This window comes from Harpia harpyja, chromosome 19, assembly GCF_026419915.1.
Source record: "Harpia harpyja isolate bHarHar1 chromosome 19, bHarHar1 primary haplotype, whole genome shotgun sequence".
In the NCBI taxonomy this organism is placed as follows: Eukaryota; Metazoa; Chordata; class Aves; order Accipitriformes; family Accipitridae; genus Harpia; species Harpia harpyja.
Window position 1 is genome coordinate 1,439,870 of NC_068958.1, and position 17,653 is coordinate 1,457,522.

The following is a 17,653-nucleotide window of genomic DNA, read 5'->3' on the forward strand; positions in this document are numbered from 1 at the left end:
AGGTTCTTGTTTTATTTTCGCCCTTGCAATCCCAACTCAGAGGCATTTTGTCTCAAAAGGGTGTAATCCTGGCTTGAGTAGTTTTCTCATAAGAAACAGACGGATCCCTGAAATGCCGCTTAATTAGGAGCAGATGATAAGCAGAGTGGCAGGCAGTTCTGCAGTGTAACCCCCAGGTTTCAGCTCATCTGGACCTCTGAAATCCGCAGGTGAATTTTCAAATGTAGTTGTGTCACTAATTAGATCTACAAGGTCTGGTGTTACTAAAACATTGTTTGTTCCTGAATGTTATGGCAAAGGGAGATACTTGCCTCCCTGTGTCAAGGCTCCATATGCTTCATCCTACTCTGTTGTAACGAACTAGATAATGATCACAGAGTAGCTCTCATAATTTACTCATCGAGATCAACAAGGGAGTTTGAGGAGAGATGGGATTTAGTCTTTCCCAGTTTCTATAAATACTGCTCCATTGTGGAGAAATCATTTTGATCTGACTTTGCCCATTTATTTTGCTTTCGATTCAGTAAATAATAAATCCTGTTGTGTCCAAATGAATATCAAATGTCTAATGTAGCAGTAGGATGATTAACTGTTTCTCTGAGAGGTTCAAGGTAAGACCATCTCCAGTGTTGCTGGCTTAGGTGTCTCTGAAATCTGATTCAGGAGTGGCTGCTAATTCTGGTTTTTTTCTTACCAGGAAAAATGGTGAATGTCCCCCTGGAGCAGCTGCCTCTCCTTTTTAAGGCCGTTCTACATTCCTGCAAGACGAGCGTGAGCAAAGAGTGAGCCCAGCTCACCCCGGCCGGTGCCTTACGCTGCGCCTCAGGCAGGGAGCTGGCTCACCCCGGGAGAGGGGCAAACGCGATCCAGGCAGGAGATGGGGCGGTGGGCGTCCCTGCCATTGTAGCAAGAATCTTTTTTGTTTGTTTTTGTTTTTTTACTCTTTTTCCTATATATTTATTTCACGACAGAGTTGAATGTATGATCTTCAACACAATGCACATGGTTCTGTATGAATGCAGCAGATGCATTCTCCAGCGGTTTACAGAATGTGAAGATGTTTAATGTTACAGTGTTTGTTAGGGTTAGTTCTTTTGTATTTGGGGGCTGGGGACTGAGATGACTAAGACTACCTCAAGGAGAAGATGCTGTTCGCGCACTGCTCTTTCCATGATTTGTATCCAAAAGCGTTTGTCGTAGAGAGCAAACGGCCTCACCGCACCGACAGAGCTGTTAGTATCCCAAATGGACGATTTTGGAGAAGTGGGTGTTAGAGAAGTGCCAAGCTTTTTTCCTTTAAATATAATAATAATTTTAAAAAGGCAGGGAGTGGAGAAGAAGGAAAAGTCTGTCTAGCCAGTTGGTTTCTTTTCCCCTGGCAGTTTTCAGATGCAGGTGGTAGCTCCTGCGGTGTCCCCGAATCCCGCCGCAGCGGGATCGTAGTGCTCCCGAGCTGCGAGGGGCTCGCTGCCCCCGTCCCCTCCTGGGAGCTGCAGGAGTGGGCTCTGTCCCCAACCCCAGCCTGACCAGCTGGCCCCTCACTGTTGCTGCACACCTGTCCGTTCGACTGAAATTGCGTTGCTGCAGTTGGTAGCAGGCTCCTGGTGTTACGCAAAGGTACTCTTGTTGCTAGAGAACTGCAAGTAATTTCTCGTCACTTCCTTAACATCCATTTTAGGTTCACAAAAGCAGGAAAAACCTACTTAGAGAAGAGGCAGGATTGCCTCTTTTAGTCTATTCCTCCAAGGTGGTATCTGACTACTGAGGAGGCTTCTGCATTGCAGCAATCCCAAGCAGCCCGTTTGTGGGGACAGTTAACGTACCCTGTGGTTAAATGTGACCTGTGTAACGGGGATAGGGGACTCCAGTGTCCTCTGGCATGGCTTTCTCCGCTGGACTCGGGGAATGCATGATCCATAGTCATATTCTGCCAGGACTGTTCTGCTGCTTGTGGAATCCCTTCTTACCAGGAAGAATAGTATGAATGCAGTACCTGGTAAACTGTTCTGTCCTAGGTGTTGCAAGGCTTGGATTTTCCATCTCGCAACCTCCACACCACTCCGCTGCATGGAGAACTGGTTTAATCATAGAATCCTAGAATGGTTTTGGTTGGAAGGGACCTTAAAGATCACCTCGTTCCAACCCCCCTGCCCTGGGCAGGGACACCTTCCACTAGACCGGGTTGCTCCAAGCCCCATCCGACCTGGCCTTGAACACTGCCAGGGATGGGGCAGCCACAACTTCTCTGGGCAACCTGTTCCAGTGCCTCACCACCCTCACCGGGAAGAACTTCTTCCTTACATCTAATCTAAATCTACCCTCTTTCAGTCTATAGCCCTTACCCCTTGTCCTATCACTACATGCCCTTGTAAAAAGTCCCTCCCCATCTTTCCTGTAGCCCCCCTTTAGGTACTGGAAGGCTGCTGTAAGGTCTCCCTGGAGCCTTCTCTTCTCCAGGCTGAACAACCCCGACTGTCTCAGCCTGTCCTCACAGGAGAGGGGCTCCAGCCCCCTGATCATCTTCATGGCCCTCCTCTGGACTCACTCCAACAGGTCTGTGTCCTTCTTATGGTGGGGGGCCCAGAGCTGTTAAGGACAACTGGTTAGCTGTTTGAGTAACTGCTAAGTGCTGGTGTTTATCTAAACTTGGGTATTCTCATGAGTAACCTCATGGCTTCCTGCTCACGGTGGTGGTGGGGAGGTTGGATGAGATGCTCTTGTTCTTATCTCCTTCATTAAGAATTAACGTTCGGAGACTCAGTAGCTCTCCTAGGCAGCCGTGTTGCCCTGGCTAGATTTCCTTCCCTGTGTCCTTAAATATGAATCTGATGTTTATTTAGCAAGAGAGTTCATCAACAAGTGTTTGAATGCTGTTTTAAAAATATTTTGGGAAACAGCTTCTGTTCCCTCAGGGTAGGAGGGACCAGTTGCTACCTTTTTTCTTGTCCTGATGTCAGCTGTGTGGCACAAAGTGAGTACTGCACAGAGGTATGGGAGCTGCTGAGAGATGAATGTGATGGTGAACAGGAGAAAAATCTCATTCACCACAGTCGTCTTTCCTTCCCCTTCCCCCAGCGGGTGCTCCCTCGGTTGCAGCCCAAGAGATGCTGTGACCCACCGGCTTGGTGCATCTCTCGGTTAGTCGGCGGCCGTGCCGTGTGCCGGGCGCTGACCGCTGCGGTCAGACCTCTCCTCGGAGACCCGCTGCTGGCTGACCGCGGACCCACGGCGGCCTCGCCGCTTTTGCAGTCCCGCTTGGGCATCTTCCAGCTTGACAGTTTCCCTTTTGTGAAAGTCCACTAGCTGCTCATTTTTCATTATTTAAATAGGATGTTACGGGTAACGGCTGCTGGGCCCAGCAGCAGTTCAGCTTGATAGAGCTTCACAATCCAAAGGTGGTTCCGTAAATCTCATTTACTTTCTGACTGTAAAATGAGACAAGCGCGTATTTCTCAGGAAAGCCTTCTGCATACAGCCTATACCTCAAGTGTAAATGGGAAGATTTTAGTATATCTGTTTGTAAGTTAGAAAGTATTTCTCAGCTTTTAAGTTTAATTTCCAAATAGCTTGATATGATCTTTTTATTACGGGTTATCTTCTGGCTTGCTGTTTTATACACTCAAGGAATTGTTAAAATTGCATAGGAGTAATTTTATTCTACAGTTACTGAATTATTATAAGCTGTTGATGAATTAAGAGTTCGTTTTAATTAGTGTACATAAAAGTGGTCATCTTATTGCCAAATACTCAACAAAAATAATCTGTTAGATATTTGGTGTTTATCCAAAATAGACTCCCAAGACTAATGCTGTACCACCACCACCAAAAAACCTAAAATCATTTATGATGATGAATGGACAAGAATGTTCTACTTTCTATTGTATAAAACAAATTTTAGAAAGGTTGATTGGCAGCAGTATCTGTTAACAAATAACCCATTTGTTGTAGGGAGTAGAAAAGCCTTACTAAACTGACAAGTAAGGAAGAAGCTAATATACCAAACCAGAATCTAGCTCACTGGACAGTCATTCTTAATATCTTCTGCACCAAGTCCTCTAATGACTTGTATTTTTTAAACAGGGTAAAGTGAATGTGTTGCATTGCAAACTCAGGTATTATGAGAAGGTAGGAATGTAGCTAGAGACATAGAGATGTTAGGTCAGTCACTAGATGTATTTGTGAATTTGGTTTGAAGGACACCCTGGAAAGGTTGGAATTTTTGTTCCATTCTTCACGTAACATTCCGTTTACAGGGACTCATATTTTATTTGTGCTTAATGCTAGTAGGGGGAAGTTCATTATCTTCGGTATCTATCTGCTCTTGCTTATCTGACCTTCTGTCATAGAGGAATCAATCAACAATAATAGTCTTTGGTAGAATTTTCTGCCATGACAAGTCAATTTTTATCCCCGATTTGAAAGATAAATTGGCTGACTGACCCCCTCCTCTCCTTCATAGCATTTGTGCAGATGGAAAGCTGAAGAGTTACTTTTAATCTGAACAGAGATTTGGGACATAAATTTGAAGTGCTCATGCTCACATATTCAGAGGGACTCTGCCGAGGTATCCTCGCTGCTGTTTTGCAGCTTGAAGCTCGTCACCCAGTACAGAGAACAGAGCAGAAGCTGCTGCTGCCAGCTGATGGGGCTGAGCTGCAGCTCGCGTGGGAAGACCCCAGGACCTGAACAAAAGCTTTTTGAAAGCAGCTGGGTTTTCTTCCACTGCCTGCCTTTGGGTCAGGCTTCTGTCCCGTCAGCTGAGCCTTGACCCCGCTGTGTGTGTCAGTAGCGAGTCCTTGTCCTCGGCATGCCCGGCCCCTCGAGAGGGCTGGGGGATGGAGGGACGACCAGGATGCTCAGAGATGCCAGGTACCTCAAAACTGATGGGCTCTGTCTGGGCATGGCAAAATTGATGCAGCAGGAGCTAATTCTCTACCCGTTTTACATACACACTAGCTACTTTCTAACTGTTAATAATGCCAGCAGCGTTCGTCTTTCTCATCTCACGCCTGCTAGCCCGCAGTGCTGTGCAGCGGCACTGCTTGCTTTGGGTCATCAGGGTGCAGCTCTGGATTTTTCTGTAATTCTTAAATCCTGAGCTTTTGCCGTTTCCCGTCACGCAAAGACCAAAGGGGGAACATGGCATTTTCGGGGTCATCAGTGCAAAGTGGTCAGTCGGCTTGCCAGCTGCAGGGCAACCGGTACCAGCGAGCTGCTGCCCCAGTAACACCCATTTTCCTAGTGCTGCGGTGTTGCTTCGAGCGAGCAGCGCCAGCAGAGCGAGCAGGGCTCCCGGGCGCCGCGGTGTTTCGGCAGGGCTGCCATCGCTCGCCGGGGGATGCCTGGGTGGCCGTGCCCCCACCCCGCAGTTGCCCATGCAAAGGCTCGAGCTCACGTCGCGTGCCGCTCGCTGCCCGTCCCTCGCTCTGCTGCGCACGGCAGAATCTGCCCTTGCTCTTCAGGCTTCTGCACGGAACTGCAGCCACCTTGGGTTAAGGAAATTCAGTCTTGTCCTTCAAACCAACCTTTTTTTAAAAAACTTGAATTTCTTTTATCTTTACTACATTTTTAAAAATGAAAAAAAAAAAAAAAGATTCTCCTGTGAATGTGCTATTTACCGTTCATTCTTTCTTCTTTCTTGGTTTTGATTTGAAGCTATGAAGCTCGGTGTCTGTGAAAATGTTGTTATTTCTCAGGATAATAAGCGGCAATCATCCCTGCCACATAAAAGGCAGGAGAAAGGGGGAAACTTGGGGAACTAGTTTAAGTATGAAGCTAATTTTTAAGTTGTAGATGATGTGTAAATCGAGGGTAATACATAGGATGTCAGTATCAAGCTGTGGCGTTTCTCTGGGTTCACGGTGTGTTGTTTGCAATACACAGAAGCTCAGGGATAAGTATTTAAAATGTGACCCAGAGAAACCCTAGTTTTGATGTTGCAGCAGTTGCTTCTTTCATGACTTGTTTGGAGGAGCCATTGAAGCTGAATAAAGCCCCCATACGGAGATTTTGGGGGAAAAACTTTTGGTTTGGCTTGTGGGAAGTTTGCCTACTGAAGGCTTAGACGTGGTCCAACGGGAGAAGCGTCCCGAAGACGCCCGTTGCCATCTGGGCTGTCGCAAGGCCGTGGCGAGGGGAGCTGCGGCTGGCTTTGCCCTCGCACGAGCTGGCGGCTGGGGGTCCGCTCTGTCCGGGGGGCTCATGGGGAGATCGGGGCCGAGCCCAGGGCAGCACGGGTGGCCGAGGGGCTTGGGGAGAGCAGAGAGGCAGGGGGGTCTGGTCAGGGCTGTGGGGAGCACCCGCCAGCCCCGGGGCTGCCCTGCCTCCTCTCTGGCTGCAGCCCCTCTGCCCTGCGGCGCGCAGCCCTCCTTCTCGCCGGCGCTGTTGGACGGGGAAATGGTGAAGTGTAAAATACCATCGTTTAGGGAACTTCAGAGTTTTGATGAAGGCACATCAGCTCCTAGGGCTGGGAGAGGTTTGTCTGTATTTGCACATTACCTCGTCCTTCTGCCTTCGGTGTTAAATGTGTTCGAGTGCTTGTGGCAAAGGGGAAAATGGGAATTTCTCAGTATGTCCCTGGCAGCCAGTCCCAGTGTTCTGGACTCTGTTGCTTATGAATTAGAGCATCTTAATTTCCAGTCAGTACAACTTTCTCATCATGGGTCGGTAAGGTTGTAGATTCAGTCAGACTGCTTGAGAAAGGTACTGACATGTGAAACTAGTTCAGTTACAGCTGCTAGGAGTATCCAAAAGGTGCCATGCAGCCTGATGCAGCCGCAGGCAGTGCCAGCGCTGAGCAAGAGTCGGCAAAAGTTTGCAGGGCTGAAAGCCACCTTCCCAGCAGTCTCGCTGGCCAGGATCTGCAAATCTGAGTTTAAACCAGCCCTGCAAAAAACTAGGCAGGCCAACCCAGGCAATATCTTCCCCTTGAAAAAAAAAAATTAAAAAAGAGCTCCTGTGCAGCTGACCTCTAACAAGTCTATGTAAGAAGCAACATGGTTCAGTGGAAGAAATGCCCCCAAGGGCAAAAAGAAACAGAAATTGAAACCAGATGACGATCAACCTTAACAAAGCCTTTTGTGATTCATTGTTTTCTTTCAATTTATAAAATGTCTTGTAATAGTTGATAACATTATTGACTCAATTTCCATAACAAAACTACCTCGTGTGACATCCTGTTTATCATCTCAAAGGGATTGTGTGAAAAACAAAATACTGCCAGTGTTTGTTGCCAGCGAAGAACAGGGGGTGTGATGGCTGGTGTTTTGCTTCCCTTCCCGTGGGTTGTAGCTTGGTTCCTGTTACCGCCGCGGCATTTCAACCTGCGGGTGATGGTTTCGACTTTGCATCCCACCTGGACCCCTGACCCCGTGGGAAGGCGTTGGGCTGCGCATGCCGTGCTCTCGCCCAGCACCGATGTGCCGTGGCAATGACCGCCGCGGCTACTGCTGCACCGAGCCGCTGTTTCACAGCGTGGGCAGTGTCCTGCGGCTGCGGCCGCGGCCACGTGTCCCTGCACAGCGAGGTGGAGGTCTGCGATGCTGCAGGGACGGGCTGAGCTCCAGCATCCCTCCCGGTGGAGCGCAGCCCCTGCCTGCAGCTGTGGGGCAGGACGTGGCTCTCGCCAGTTTGGTTTTTGTTGGTGCCCATCAAGCCACAGGCCTGGTTCCAGCTCTGTCCTGGTGCAGGTGCAATGCAGAGGCTGCGTTTGTAGCTTGGGACCTCGCAGAGCCCTCGCGCCTACGTCCTGGGCGTAAGCGTGCTGGGCAGCTCAAGGAAGAAGCGGGTCCAGTTTGCTGCCATGTGCTTGTGTCTGCCCATGGCTGGTTTGCGGGATGTTTCCAAGACGGCTTGGTCCCGGTCTTCGGGTCCTTCCGCTGATATTCCAGGTGATGGTTTCTCCCAGCAAAACACTTCATTTTTCCCACGATCCCTTGCATAAATCAGGGAAGCAGGATGTTGCCTCGGCATGACACACGGTGAACGTTGGCACGCTCAGAGCCGGGGCTGGGGCAGGAGAGCGTGTCCGGCCGCTGCCGCCCTCGCCCCGCAGCGCCCGAGGAGGAGCGGGCACCGTGCTGCGCCTCTCGGGAGCTGCCTTTCCGTCACTACGCTACGACCAAATGAATGTTTCTGCCGGCACGTCTCGGGCGCGCCGTGGCACAGCCGGTTCCCCTTGCGCGTCGGGACCGGTGCGGGTCCGTGTCAGCCCGACCTGCCCCTGCTCCGCTGCTCTGCTCTGTGACTTGACTACCTGTGGAAATGTGACCAATAAGTGTTGAACGCATGTTTAGCGAGTGTTAGCTGTATGAACTAATAAATGTGAATTGTTCTGCACTGGTGGCGTCTGCTGTTGGCTTGCACCTTCCCCCTTCGGCAGCGGCTCTCCCTCCCGGGGGAGGCATCATCAGGGCGATGGCACCCAGCGCTGGTCCGGGTGGCAGCCGCGGCGCTGCCCTGCCTGCCGCCGTCCTGCGGTGGAGCAGCGGGGGCTGGAATCATTTGTGGGTCTGGGGAAGGCCTTGGTGCCGTTGGTGCAGCTGGGGACTCGGGCGGGGGCACGATCCCTGCCTTGGGCGGCCAGCAGCGTGGACTGGCAGCAGCCTCTGCTAAAAGCAGGGTCGGCTGGGGAGAGCCTGTGTGGCAGGAGCTGAGGGGGGTCCTGTGCTGGGGGGGGACACACACAGGAGCAGGGGCAATGCAAGAGTGAAGCTTTGCATGGTCTTCTGGGCCTTGCCGTGCAACGGGCTCATGGTGGTCCCCTTCCCCTGCCCAGGTCCCAGAGGAGGAGGCAGGAGGACGGGTTTTCTCCTTTTGGTCATTGCACCATTGCAGCCCGAGGTGCCCACCATGGCACACACGGCCCGGCTGTGCCACCCGGGGGTTCCTATCCGTGGGATGGCCAGAACACGCAGCCATTTGGGTGGGTTGCCGTTGCTGCAGGGTGCAGCAGGAGGAGGGTTTGCACCAGCAGCAAAAGAAGACCCGTGCAGCAACAGCTGCTGCAGGCAGGAGGAATAATCCAAACAAGCAAACGCACCAGAAATCCTTGACCAGCATGCTCCGGAGAGAAACTGCAGAAATCATTTAGCGATCTGTCATGTCACTGAGGTGGGTGCATGTTAAAAGACTAAGAAGCACTTTTCGTATTTACATTTCCGTGTGTATTAAAGAGCACACATTAAGGCCCACTTAGGGAGATGCTGCGCTGCCACAAAGGTGGCTCTAAGTGAGCAGCCAGCCCCTGCGCTCCACTGCTCCCTCCCACGGGGCTGCTGGCACTTTCTGCGTTGCTAAACTCATAAAAATGGAAATTCTTCCTTTTTAATGTTTAGGAGCTCTTGTGCTTAAGAGCATTTAGGATTTTTTTTTCCCCACTTATTTTAATAATGGGAGGTTCTATAGCAGAGAAATAGCAGTTGTGTCTGCCTTCTGGCACACAGGGATGCAGCCCTCCCCATATTTCTCCTGAGCTGAAGGGTTTTGTCACTGATGTAGCTCCTGGGTTTGAACACGGAGCTGCTGGATTGTAATAAGCAGTTTTTGTGTAGGGCAGAGCCTGTCCCCAGCCACAGGGCAGAGGGGTGTGGGCTGAGAGTCTGCTTTCCTTCGCTGGCCAGTTTTGGGGTTTTCCTTCCATCACTTGCCCCTTTGCTGTGACCCCCGGCTGCGGGGGGAGCCGACCCACGGCTCTGCCGTCCCTTTCTGGAGGCTGAGGAGCGGCACTGCCAGGTCTCTGCCCTCAGCCCCCTTGGCGGGTGCGTGTCCCCCCAGGGAAAGGCTGGTTCCTTGGGCAGGGCGGGCAGATGAAGTGCACAGCCCCCCCTGGTCATGCTTACAGGAGAGACTCGGTGGCTCTGGGTTCTGCGTGGAGCAGAGGGATCCATGAAGGTCGCCTGTGAGGGCAGGGCTGTCCTCCTGCAATGGGCTTTTGTCCTTAGAAAATTCCCTGGTGTCTGTTCTCCAGAGACAACAGAAATCCGCTTGTTAGGGGCTTTGGTCTGGGGAGCAGGGGATGGTCAGAAGAGCTGTCCCATAACTCGAGTCAAGCCAAGGACCTAGCAGAGCCCATGACAGTCATTTGCAGCCAGGTGAAGTGGCCGTCCCCCCAAGCTGGAGTGTTGTGCCTCACAGCAGATGCAATAAACATGTCAGACCATAAATCAGCACTGAGCACGTCCAGCCTCACCTGAGGTCTAGTCCCAAGCTTGCAGCAGGACGGCTCACTTTTGGGGAGGATCCTGTGTCGTGACCTCGTGCTGTCCCGCAGTCCCTGCACGTCCCCTTCCCAAGGGTGTTGTGGGAGCATGTGCTGAGCAGAGGGGAGAGGGAGGAGAAGACCGAGTTCAGGAGGGGGAATTGGTCCAGCAGCCCTTCTCTAGGTGTTTCTGCAGAAGATGCTCCTTTCCCACCAGGAAAGCTTTGCTCCTCCCCCCGATGTGGCCATGGGGAAGCCAGATGTGCTTGACATGGAGGGCTCAGAGGCTGCAGCAGTGCCTGGGCTGCTGGGACGATGCGGAGGGAGAGTGGCCGGCCGGCTCCCCATCACACCAGGCACTGCTCCCTGCTGATGCTGGCCCCAGACCTGCTCCATCTCCCCCAGCGTCCCCATGGACGTCACAGCTGCTCTGCCTCTGCCCCTGCCAGCCTGCTTGCCCCAGGGTGGCTGTCTCCCCCTGAGCTCGTGGGGGCTCCGCTCCCCTTGCTGCCGCAGCACCATGCCTACCCCCTTCCCGCTCCTTGTAGAGGGTTTATCGCATCCTCCTTTCAATCCCGGCATGAGCCGTGCCGCTCCGCTCCTCTGCCAAGCGCTGTCATGCCTCCTGCCCTCTCTATTGTGTTAGTTTTTCTTCTTTACAGGGGTTCTCCTCCTCCACGGTGCAGCTCGAGCAGCTTTGACGCTCACTGCCCTGGATTTATTCCCTGTAAGGGGGCCCTGAAGGTCAGTAATGGCGGGCTCCCTGGGAAGCCGCAGAGGATGCTTCGCACACGTGGGGCGATGGGTTTGTCCTCACCTTCAACTCAAGCAAGAGGAGCTGCTGGAGCTGTGCAGAGGCGATGGGGCGGCCTCTCCCTGTGCCCTGCGCTGGCACAAAGGGCTGCCTGGAAAGCAGGGCTGGAGTGGGAAAAGTACCAGCACATTTTCATTTTCAGCTCAACCTCTACTGACCACTGTATTTTGATTAGAGCTCTGCTTCCTTTTCATCTCGGTGCTCTGGCTGGTGACAACTGCCACAGCCTCGTGCGCACAGTGCAATAGTTTATCACCGAAGGCCAGCCGCTCTATGAATTCAGAGCCAGCGCTGAACAAATCACGCTGTCACTAACGTCAAACTTGTTAACCTGATCTTTGGTGGATCACTAGTGTCAACATTGCATGGGACATACATTATCGGGCCCAAGGACTTTGGGAGATGCGTTTGTCAGGCTGCTCTGTCACAGTCCCACTCTTGACCTTCGGAAAGTAACTTTCAAGGGTAAGCTGCTTTCCTCTAAAAAAGAGTTGCTGTTCCCAGGAGTGTCACCCCACGGCCACTGGCTAGGACCGGGCTGTGAGGTGAGGCTGGGTCACCACGCCTGCAGCAGTGGTGTCAGCCCAGCAATGGGTGAAGGATCTGCTGGGATGGTCCTGTGGGGAGTCTTCCAGGGCTGGGGAAGGATTTCCATTGAAGTCCATCGCTGACCACGTCTATTCCCTGAGCTTCTCCACATCTTGTCACCAACTGCTCTCACACCTCTCCTCATCTCTTGCCCAGTCACTGTCCCCCTGGAGCTCAAACCTGAAAACCAGTCCATTGTGTGCAGCAGACTGGTGGGTCACCATTTACTGGACCATCACAAGTCTCACGTCTCAGTTTGCCAAGTGCAGGTGCAAGAATTGTTCTCGGTGTTTCTGACAGGGTTGATCACCGCCCCAGAGGTCAGACGAAGGATGGGCCGCCACCACCGGCACGGTAACAGCGTGCTCAAGAGATGTGTGTTCCTGGTAAGCTCCTGCCCAAGCTCCTGGGCACGGTTGGGTTTCATGGCACCTTTGCTCAGGCTGGTGGCATCCCCTCCCTGCAGCCCCCCATGAGCCGGAGGGGAGTGATGCCGCAGGGGCGCGGGACGGCCTGGGCACCCGGCACGGGGCTGCGTGCTGGTGGGGCCGGCAGGATAGGACAGCGCTGGAGCAGATGCGGCTCGTGGCCGGGGGGACCCTGAGGTGGGTGCTGGATTCAAGCTCCATGTCGCTGTCCCTGTGGGCCGACCCCGCTAATCAGCTGTGAAAGAGAGAGAGAAAGCTGGAGAGAAATCTTTCTCTCTGCTAACCTCATCACAATAAAGATTCCTATAAAGAGCTCTTATCCTTGAAGAAAATGAGGCACATAAGCAGGAATAGTAAACAAAAGGCTGTCATTTTGACCCAGGAGTGCTTCATGTTGTTGGCAACTGCCAAGAGGAAACATAAAGAGAGGCTGCATCCAAGCCCCAATTATGCAGAACTATGTGACTGATATGTCAATGAGTCCCCCTGGGAGGAGACCACCAGCGCTTCCCAGCGCTGCCTGCGCACCATCTGCACACACCGCCATGTGCTGGGCCTGCCCGCGCCCCTGAGCGAAGGCGTGCGTGGCATCGGAAGAATGCGGGGGACAAGGTAATGTCATCGGGAACGCTATCGCCAAAGTCCTCACTGCGTGCGCATTATCGGCACGGGCCCCGGAGTCAGGGACTGCGGGCAGCCGGCGGTGCAGGCAGTGAGATCTGGCAAACAGTAGTGCTGACCACACCTGCTGCAGGCACGCTCCGGGAACGTGGCGCAGGCAGGAGGGCTGCCCCGCTGCCGATAAGCTGAGTGGATGGAGATAAAATCCAAGAAGGAGATATGCTTTGCTGAGCATCAAGGCTACGCACCAGCAAGGAGCCAAAGCACGGCTGCGGCCAGCGGCGGGCGGCGTGGCTCCGTGGGCTCCAGCTGCGCCATGGCCATGCTGGCCCCGTGGCCCAGCCAGGGGGATTTGGGGCAGGGCAGTCGCTGGACCAAAAGCCGGGGCTTTGGTGACAGACGTGCCAGTGCTTGGGCCCGTCAGGAGCACGAAGCAGAGCCTGTGCCGGTCCCTTGGCCATGACAACTCTGCGGCAGGGCAGCGACTTCGGGGTCCGGCCCCAGCCCTGAACAGCAGCCGTCCCCTCCCCAGCACATCCCCGGGGACCCATGCAGCTGGAAGCCCAGGGCCACCCCGTCCTTCCCTCCTGGGTGCTGTGGCCACCGAAGTGTCACTCCAGTCTGCACCCCCCCCCGTCCCCAGGGACCCCTGGGGCTGCATGCAGCCTTCGGCACGAGTTCCGTGTGTGCTGGGCTGCTCCTGCCTGCGCAGGTGTGCGCTGCCAGAGGTACCCAGGGTCTCCTTGGGCACCGCTGGTCCCACGTCCCAGCGCAAACCCAGCACGGGCAGGGGAAGGAGGGCAGGAGCGTGGGCAAGAGGTTGCTGCTGCCGCTGCTGTTGGAGCTGGCATCCAGCTGGCACCCACGCTGCAGACGGGCTTGGGCATCCCTGGTGCCGGGTGCCCACGCACCCGCCCTGCCGGGAGCCGGCTCTGCCCGGCCCCTGGGTGGTCACTCCGGAGCGGCCTTCCCAAATCCGCCCTCCCGTCGATGCCGGCCGGGACCTGCCGGGCTGCACTGCGGCTGGTGCACTGGCCCTGACCCGGGGCTGCGCGCCCGCTGCAGAAGCTGCGCTGCGGCCTTGTCAAGGGCCCGTGCAAAGGAAAGTGCCCAAGGCCAGCAGGGACGTATTTGCCCCTGAAAGCACCTTGCTGCAAAAATAGCAAGCGGCCGGCGTGAGGCCGGGGCTTCCCGGGGGAACAATGCCCGGCGGGAGGAAGCGGCCGCGGCCGCCCCGCAGCTCCGTCCCCGCCTCGTGCGGTGCTGAGCCGCGAGCCGCTGCATGCCGGCCCAGCAGGGACCTTGAACCTGCCACAGATTTATTTTCTCTGACATTGGCATCGCATCGGAACATCTGGCATGCGGCTGATAATTGCTGGGGATCGGGGCGGAAGCCGCTCCGGGCCTGGCGCTTCTTCCAGAGCTCTGTTTTCATTAGTTTTTCTCCTCTCTTCAGCTGCAGAGTGAGGAAAAAACAAGCAGGGCTGCGCAGCTCGCCGCTCCCGCTCCTCTCCCCGCGGCCGCAGCACCGGGGGGCTCCCTGCTCCCCCCCACTCGGCGTGGGTACGCCACAGTTCCCGTCACTGTCGTGCCGCGTCAGGGCTGTGTTGGTGCCGAGGGGGGACGAGCGTTTCCCCGACCCCTGAGCCTGGGACGGCGGGTCCTGCCGTCCCACCCCGGGTGCCAGCAGCCGCCTGGCTGGGGCAGAGCTGCGGCACAGCCCTCGCCGCGCCGGCACGGGGCTCAGGGCCGCGGCAGCCGGCCCGTCCTCGGGGCTGTTGTCGCTGCAGGACAAGGCAAAGAGCGGGACCCTGCGCGCAAACACCCAGGGAGACGCCTTGGTGATGGATGGCCGGAGCGTGGGGCCGACGGCGGGAGCAAATCCCTGCTCTGGCGGGACGGGAGGTCTCACACGCGGCCTCTCACCCCGGCACTCGTGTTTTCACGGGGCGATTGGAAACCTGAGCCCTGTGGCCGACATGGTGCTTGCGGGCCAGGACCGTGCTCGGCGCTGGAGCGTGGGGAAACACACACGGCAAACACACCTCTGCTGCCGGGGGCTTGGCTGCCCACCGTGTCCCCAGCCCAGGGGCACTGGCTTTCTTCGAGTGCTGTTTCGGCACATGCGGAGCTGCCGGCCACGGGCGCCGCGAGCTCGCAGGGACCCCAGGCATGGGGCCCCATGCGTGGAGGAGCCTCCTCCCACCCTCCCCTGCAGAGGAGACCCCTGGGGGCTGGGGAGGCCCCCGCTGCAGGTCCCGGTGCTGGGTGGGTGCGGTGGGCTCGCACTCCTCCCGGAGGCGTCCTGCCCTGCGCCCATGGCCCCCTCCCTCCCGCCCCGGGCCATAAATCAGCGTGGCCGTGGGTGCTGGTGCGCTCGCCACCACCCGCCGGTGCCCCCCACCTCCCCGCGAGGTCTCTCTCCCATGGCGCGTTATCTGCCGCGGGGGTCCCACTTATCTCCGCTGTCACTTTCTAATGCTAGTTTATGGGCAGCGTTTTGTAGCCTAATTATGATGTTTTTCAGCGCCGTCACGTGGCCACAGAAGCCAATAAGGCACCGAAGTGGGTCCATCCCAGCTGAGCCTGGCCCCCATGGGGAGGAGATTGGCCGGTGTCCTGCCCGGGGCGGCGTGTGCGCAGCCAGATCCCCGACACCTTCCCGCTGGACACAGGTCCCATAAATCCCCCAGCCCGCTGCAGACGGGCCAGCGGTGCCCAACACCCCACAAAGGCTTCTCGGGTCACAGCTCCTGGCCGGCGGCGTGAGCGAGGCTGTCCTGCCACACCGGTCCCACGCGCAGCAGGGCGCGCAGCCGCCTCGCGGTGAGTATGTGTCCGTGGGGAGAACCGTGGTCCCACCCGTCTCCTGGCCGCTGCCGCCATTCCCCGGCATGGTGGCGGCCGAGGCCAGAGCCCAAGATGCGGCAGGGCTTGGCAAGGAAGCCGGAGCGGTGCATGGGCCTCCGCTTCCCGTCCCGTCCCCATCAGCAGGCGCGGGGATGGAGACTGCACGCCGCGAGCAGCAGAGCGAGGCCTCGCCATAGCCTTGGCCCCTCAGCCGTGCTGCTGCCCAGAAATGACAGATCTGGCTGCTGAGGGGCTCTGGGAGCCCAGCCCGTGGTGGCTGGGGGTCCCGGTCACCCCAGCGCTGCGTGTTATCCATGGGAACGCAGGCAGCGCCCACACCCCAGAGCAGGCGTGGGAGGTGGCTGGGACCCCGTGGCGCCCGGGGCTGGCTGAGCCCACGACCCTTCCCCATCCCGCGCCGGCAGGCACCACAACCCTCAGCTCCAAGTTGCTTTTGTTCCTTGTGGGGTTTGCTCGGCTCTTCTCCCGACCCGCGGCCCCTCCTGGGCTCCTCTTCCCGGACGGCAGGTCCTGCTCCATGGCTGCCCGGCAGCTCCCCCGGGAGCTCACGGCGAGTGTGGGGGCCACGGCCAAGGGGGTCTGCCGGCGGTGGGAGCGCTCCTTCCCGCCCAAGCGGCAGCTGACCCGCACCGGGGGCTGCTCTGCTGCTATTCTTAGCCTGGGCTCGATTCCTGGTCGCTCTGGAGCGATGCTCCGCCGAGCCCGTTTCCTGTTTGCCGCTCTCCCTGCCAGCGCCGCTTCCTACCCACCGCACCCGCGGGCGGCAGCGGGCGCGTAGGGCGAGCCGGGCGGGATGAACCGTGCGGGATGAGATGTGTGGGGCGAGCTGCGCGGGATGAGCCGTGTGGGATGAGCTGTGTGCGATGAGCCATGCGGGACAAGCCGCGTGGGGTCAGCCGTGCGGGATGAGCCGTGTGGGGCCAGCAGCCGTGGCTCCTCTTCACCGGGTGCTGCCAGCAGCGCAGCCCCCAGCCGTGCAGGAGCTCCAGGCGCCCACAGCCTCGGGGTCCCCGTGCCGCTGCCCTTCCTGCAGCTCCCTCAGCATCAAAACACCTCGAATCGGAGCCCCCCCCCCCCGGGGGGGCTGTGCAGGCAGCTGGCTCCTGCCCGCGCTGGGACAGACTGCAGCTCTGCACCAGCCACAAAGGGTCTCCTGACCGAGCGGGTCGGCCCTGATGGGACCGGTTCAGCTCCAGTGCCCAGCTCAGGGCTGGAGCCTCGAGCTCCCCATGGCCAAGTGCTTGGGCCGCAGTGTGTGGCCACCCGGCCTGGGAGCATCCCAATAAACAGGACGTGCCGGGAGCATGGGTGCTGCTGTGCCGGTCTGCTGCCGTCATGGAACATTTCATTAAGAATCCCTGAATGTGCAGCAATGAATTAAATACTGGCGGTGAACAACCGTTGTCTGACAGGCGGACCAGGATCTCGTTGGCAGTGACCGCTCTGTGCAGGGTGGCTGGCGCTAGGTCCGAACTGTCACCTCGTTAGTAGTGGCCCCAGAGGAGGTGTCGGGAGCTGCTGCGCACCCTGGTGCTCCTCACGCAGCTTTCCCATGGCTCTGTGAGCACCTCCCCGCAGCCGGCCGGCTGGCAGGACCGCCTGGTGCAGGGTAACAGGGGTGGTTCTGGCAGCACCCGGGGGGTCCAGGGGCTGTGCACTGAGCGGGGCCGGCTGCGGGGTGTTCCTCTTGCTCAGACACGTTCAATTGTGCTCCAGCCCCCAGGACACCCAGTTCCCACGCTGGCCCTGCCGCTTTGCAGGCCGGATGCCCGGGGAGGTGGGGGGCTCGTTATTCCCCACCGACGGCGTGGGGCAGCTCCACCAGCCCCGTGGGAGCGGGAAGGGCCTCGTGCCCCTTCCTGCAGAGAGATGCCCCCCGCCCTGGGGTCCCCGGGGCCGGAGCCCTGCGCTACCGAGGCCTGGCCGAGCATCTTCCCCCCAGCCTGGGGAGCAGCGGCGGGAGCTGCTGCCCTCGGGGGCTGCTCCTGCCCCGAGCCCCCCAGCTCCCTCTGCCTGCCCCCCCCCCACTCCCGGCTCTTGTCCCGGGGCTGCTGCCGGGAGCTGCCGGCCCGGGGTGCCGTGCCCGCTGCCCGCTGCCCGCTGCCCGCCGCCCGCCGGGGCCTGCCGGGCCGG

General features: G+C 57.2%; 1 protein-coding gene across 4 annotated transcripts in view; it reads left to right on the plus strand.

Annotated features, from left to right (window-relative positions):
- Positions 1–8,337, plus strand: part of NR6A1 (nuclear receptor subfamily 6 group A member 1) — a 101,986-nt gene extending 93,649 nt beyond the window's left edge. For all 4 annotated transcript variants that reach the window (XM_052816010.1, XM_052816011.1, XM_052816012.1 and 1 more), the window contains one exon: positions 698–8,337. In XM_052816010.1, coding sequence (XP_052671970.1) covers positions 698–786 — 89 coding nt within the window. In that variant the 3' untranslated portion in view covers positions 787–8,337. The remainder of the gene's footprint in view (positions 1–697) is intronic.
- The last annotated feature ends 9,316 nt before the right edge of the window (positions 8,338–17,653 follow it).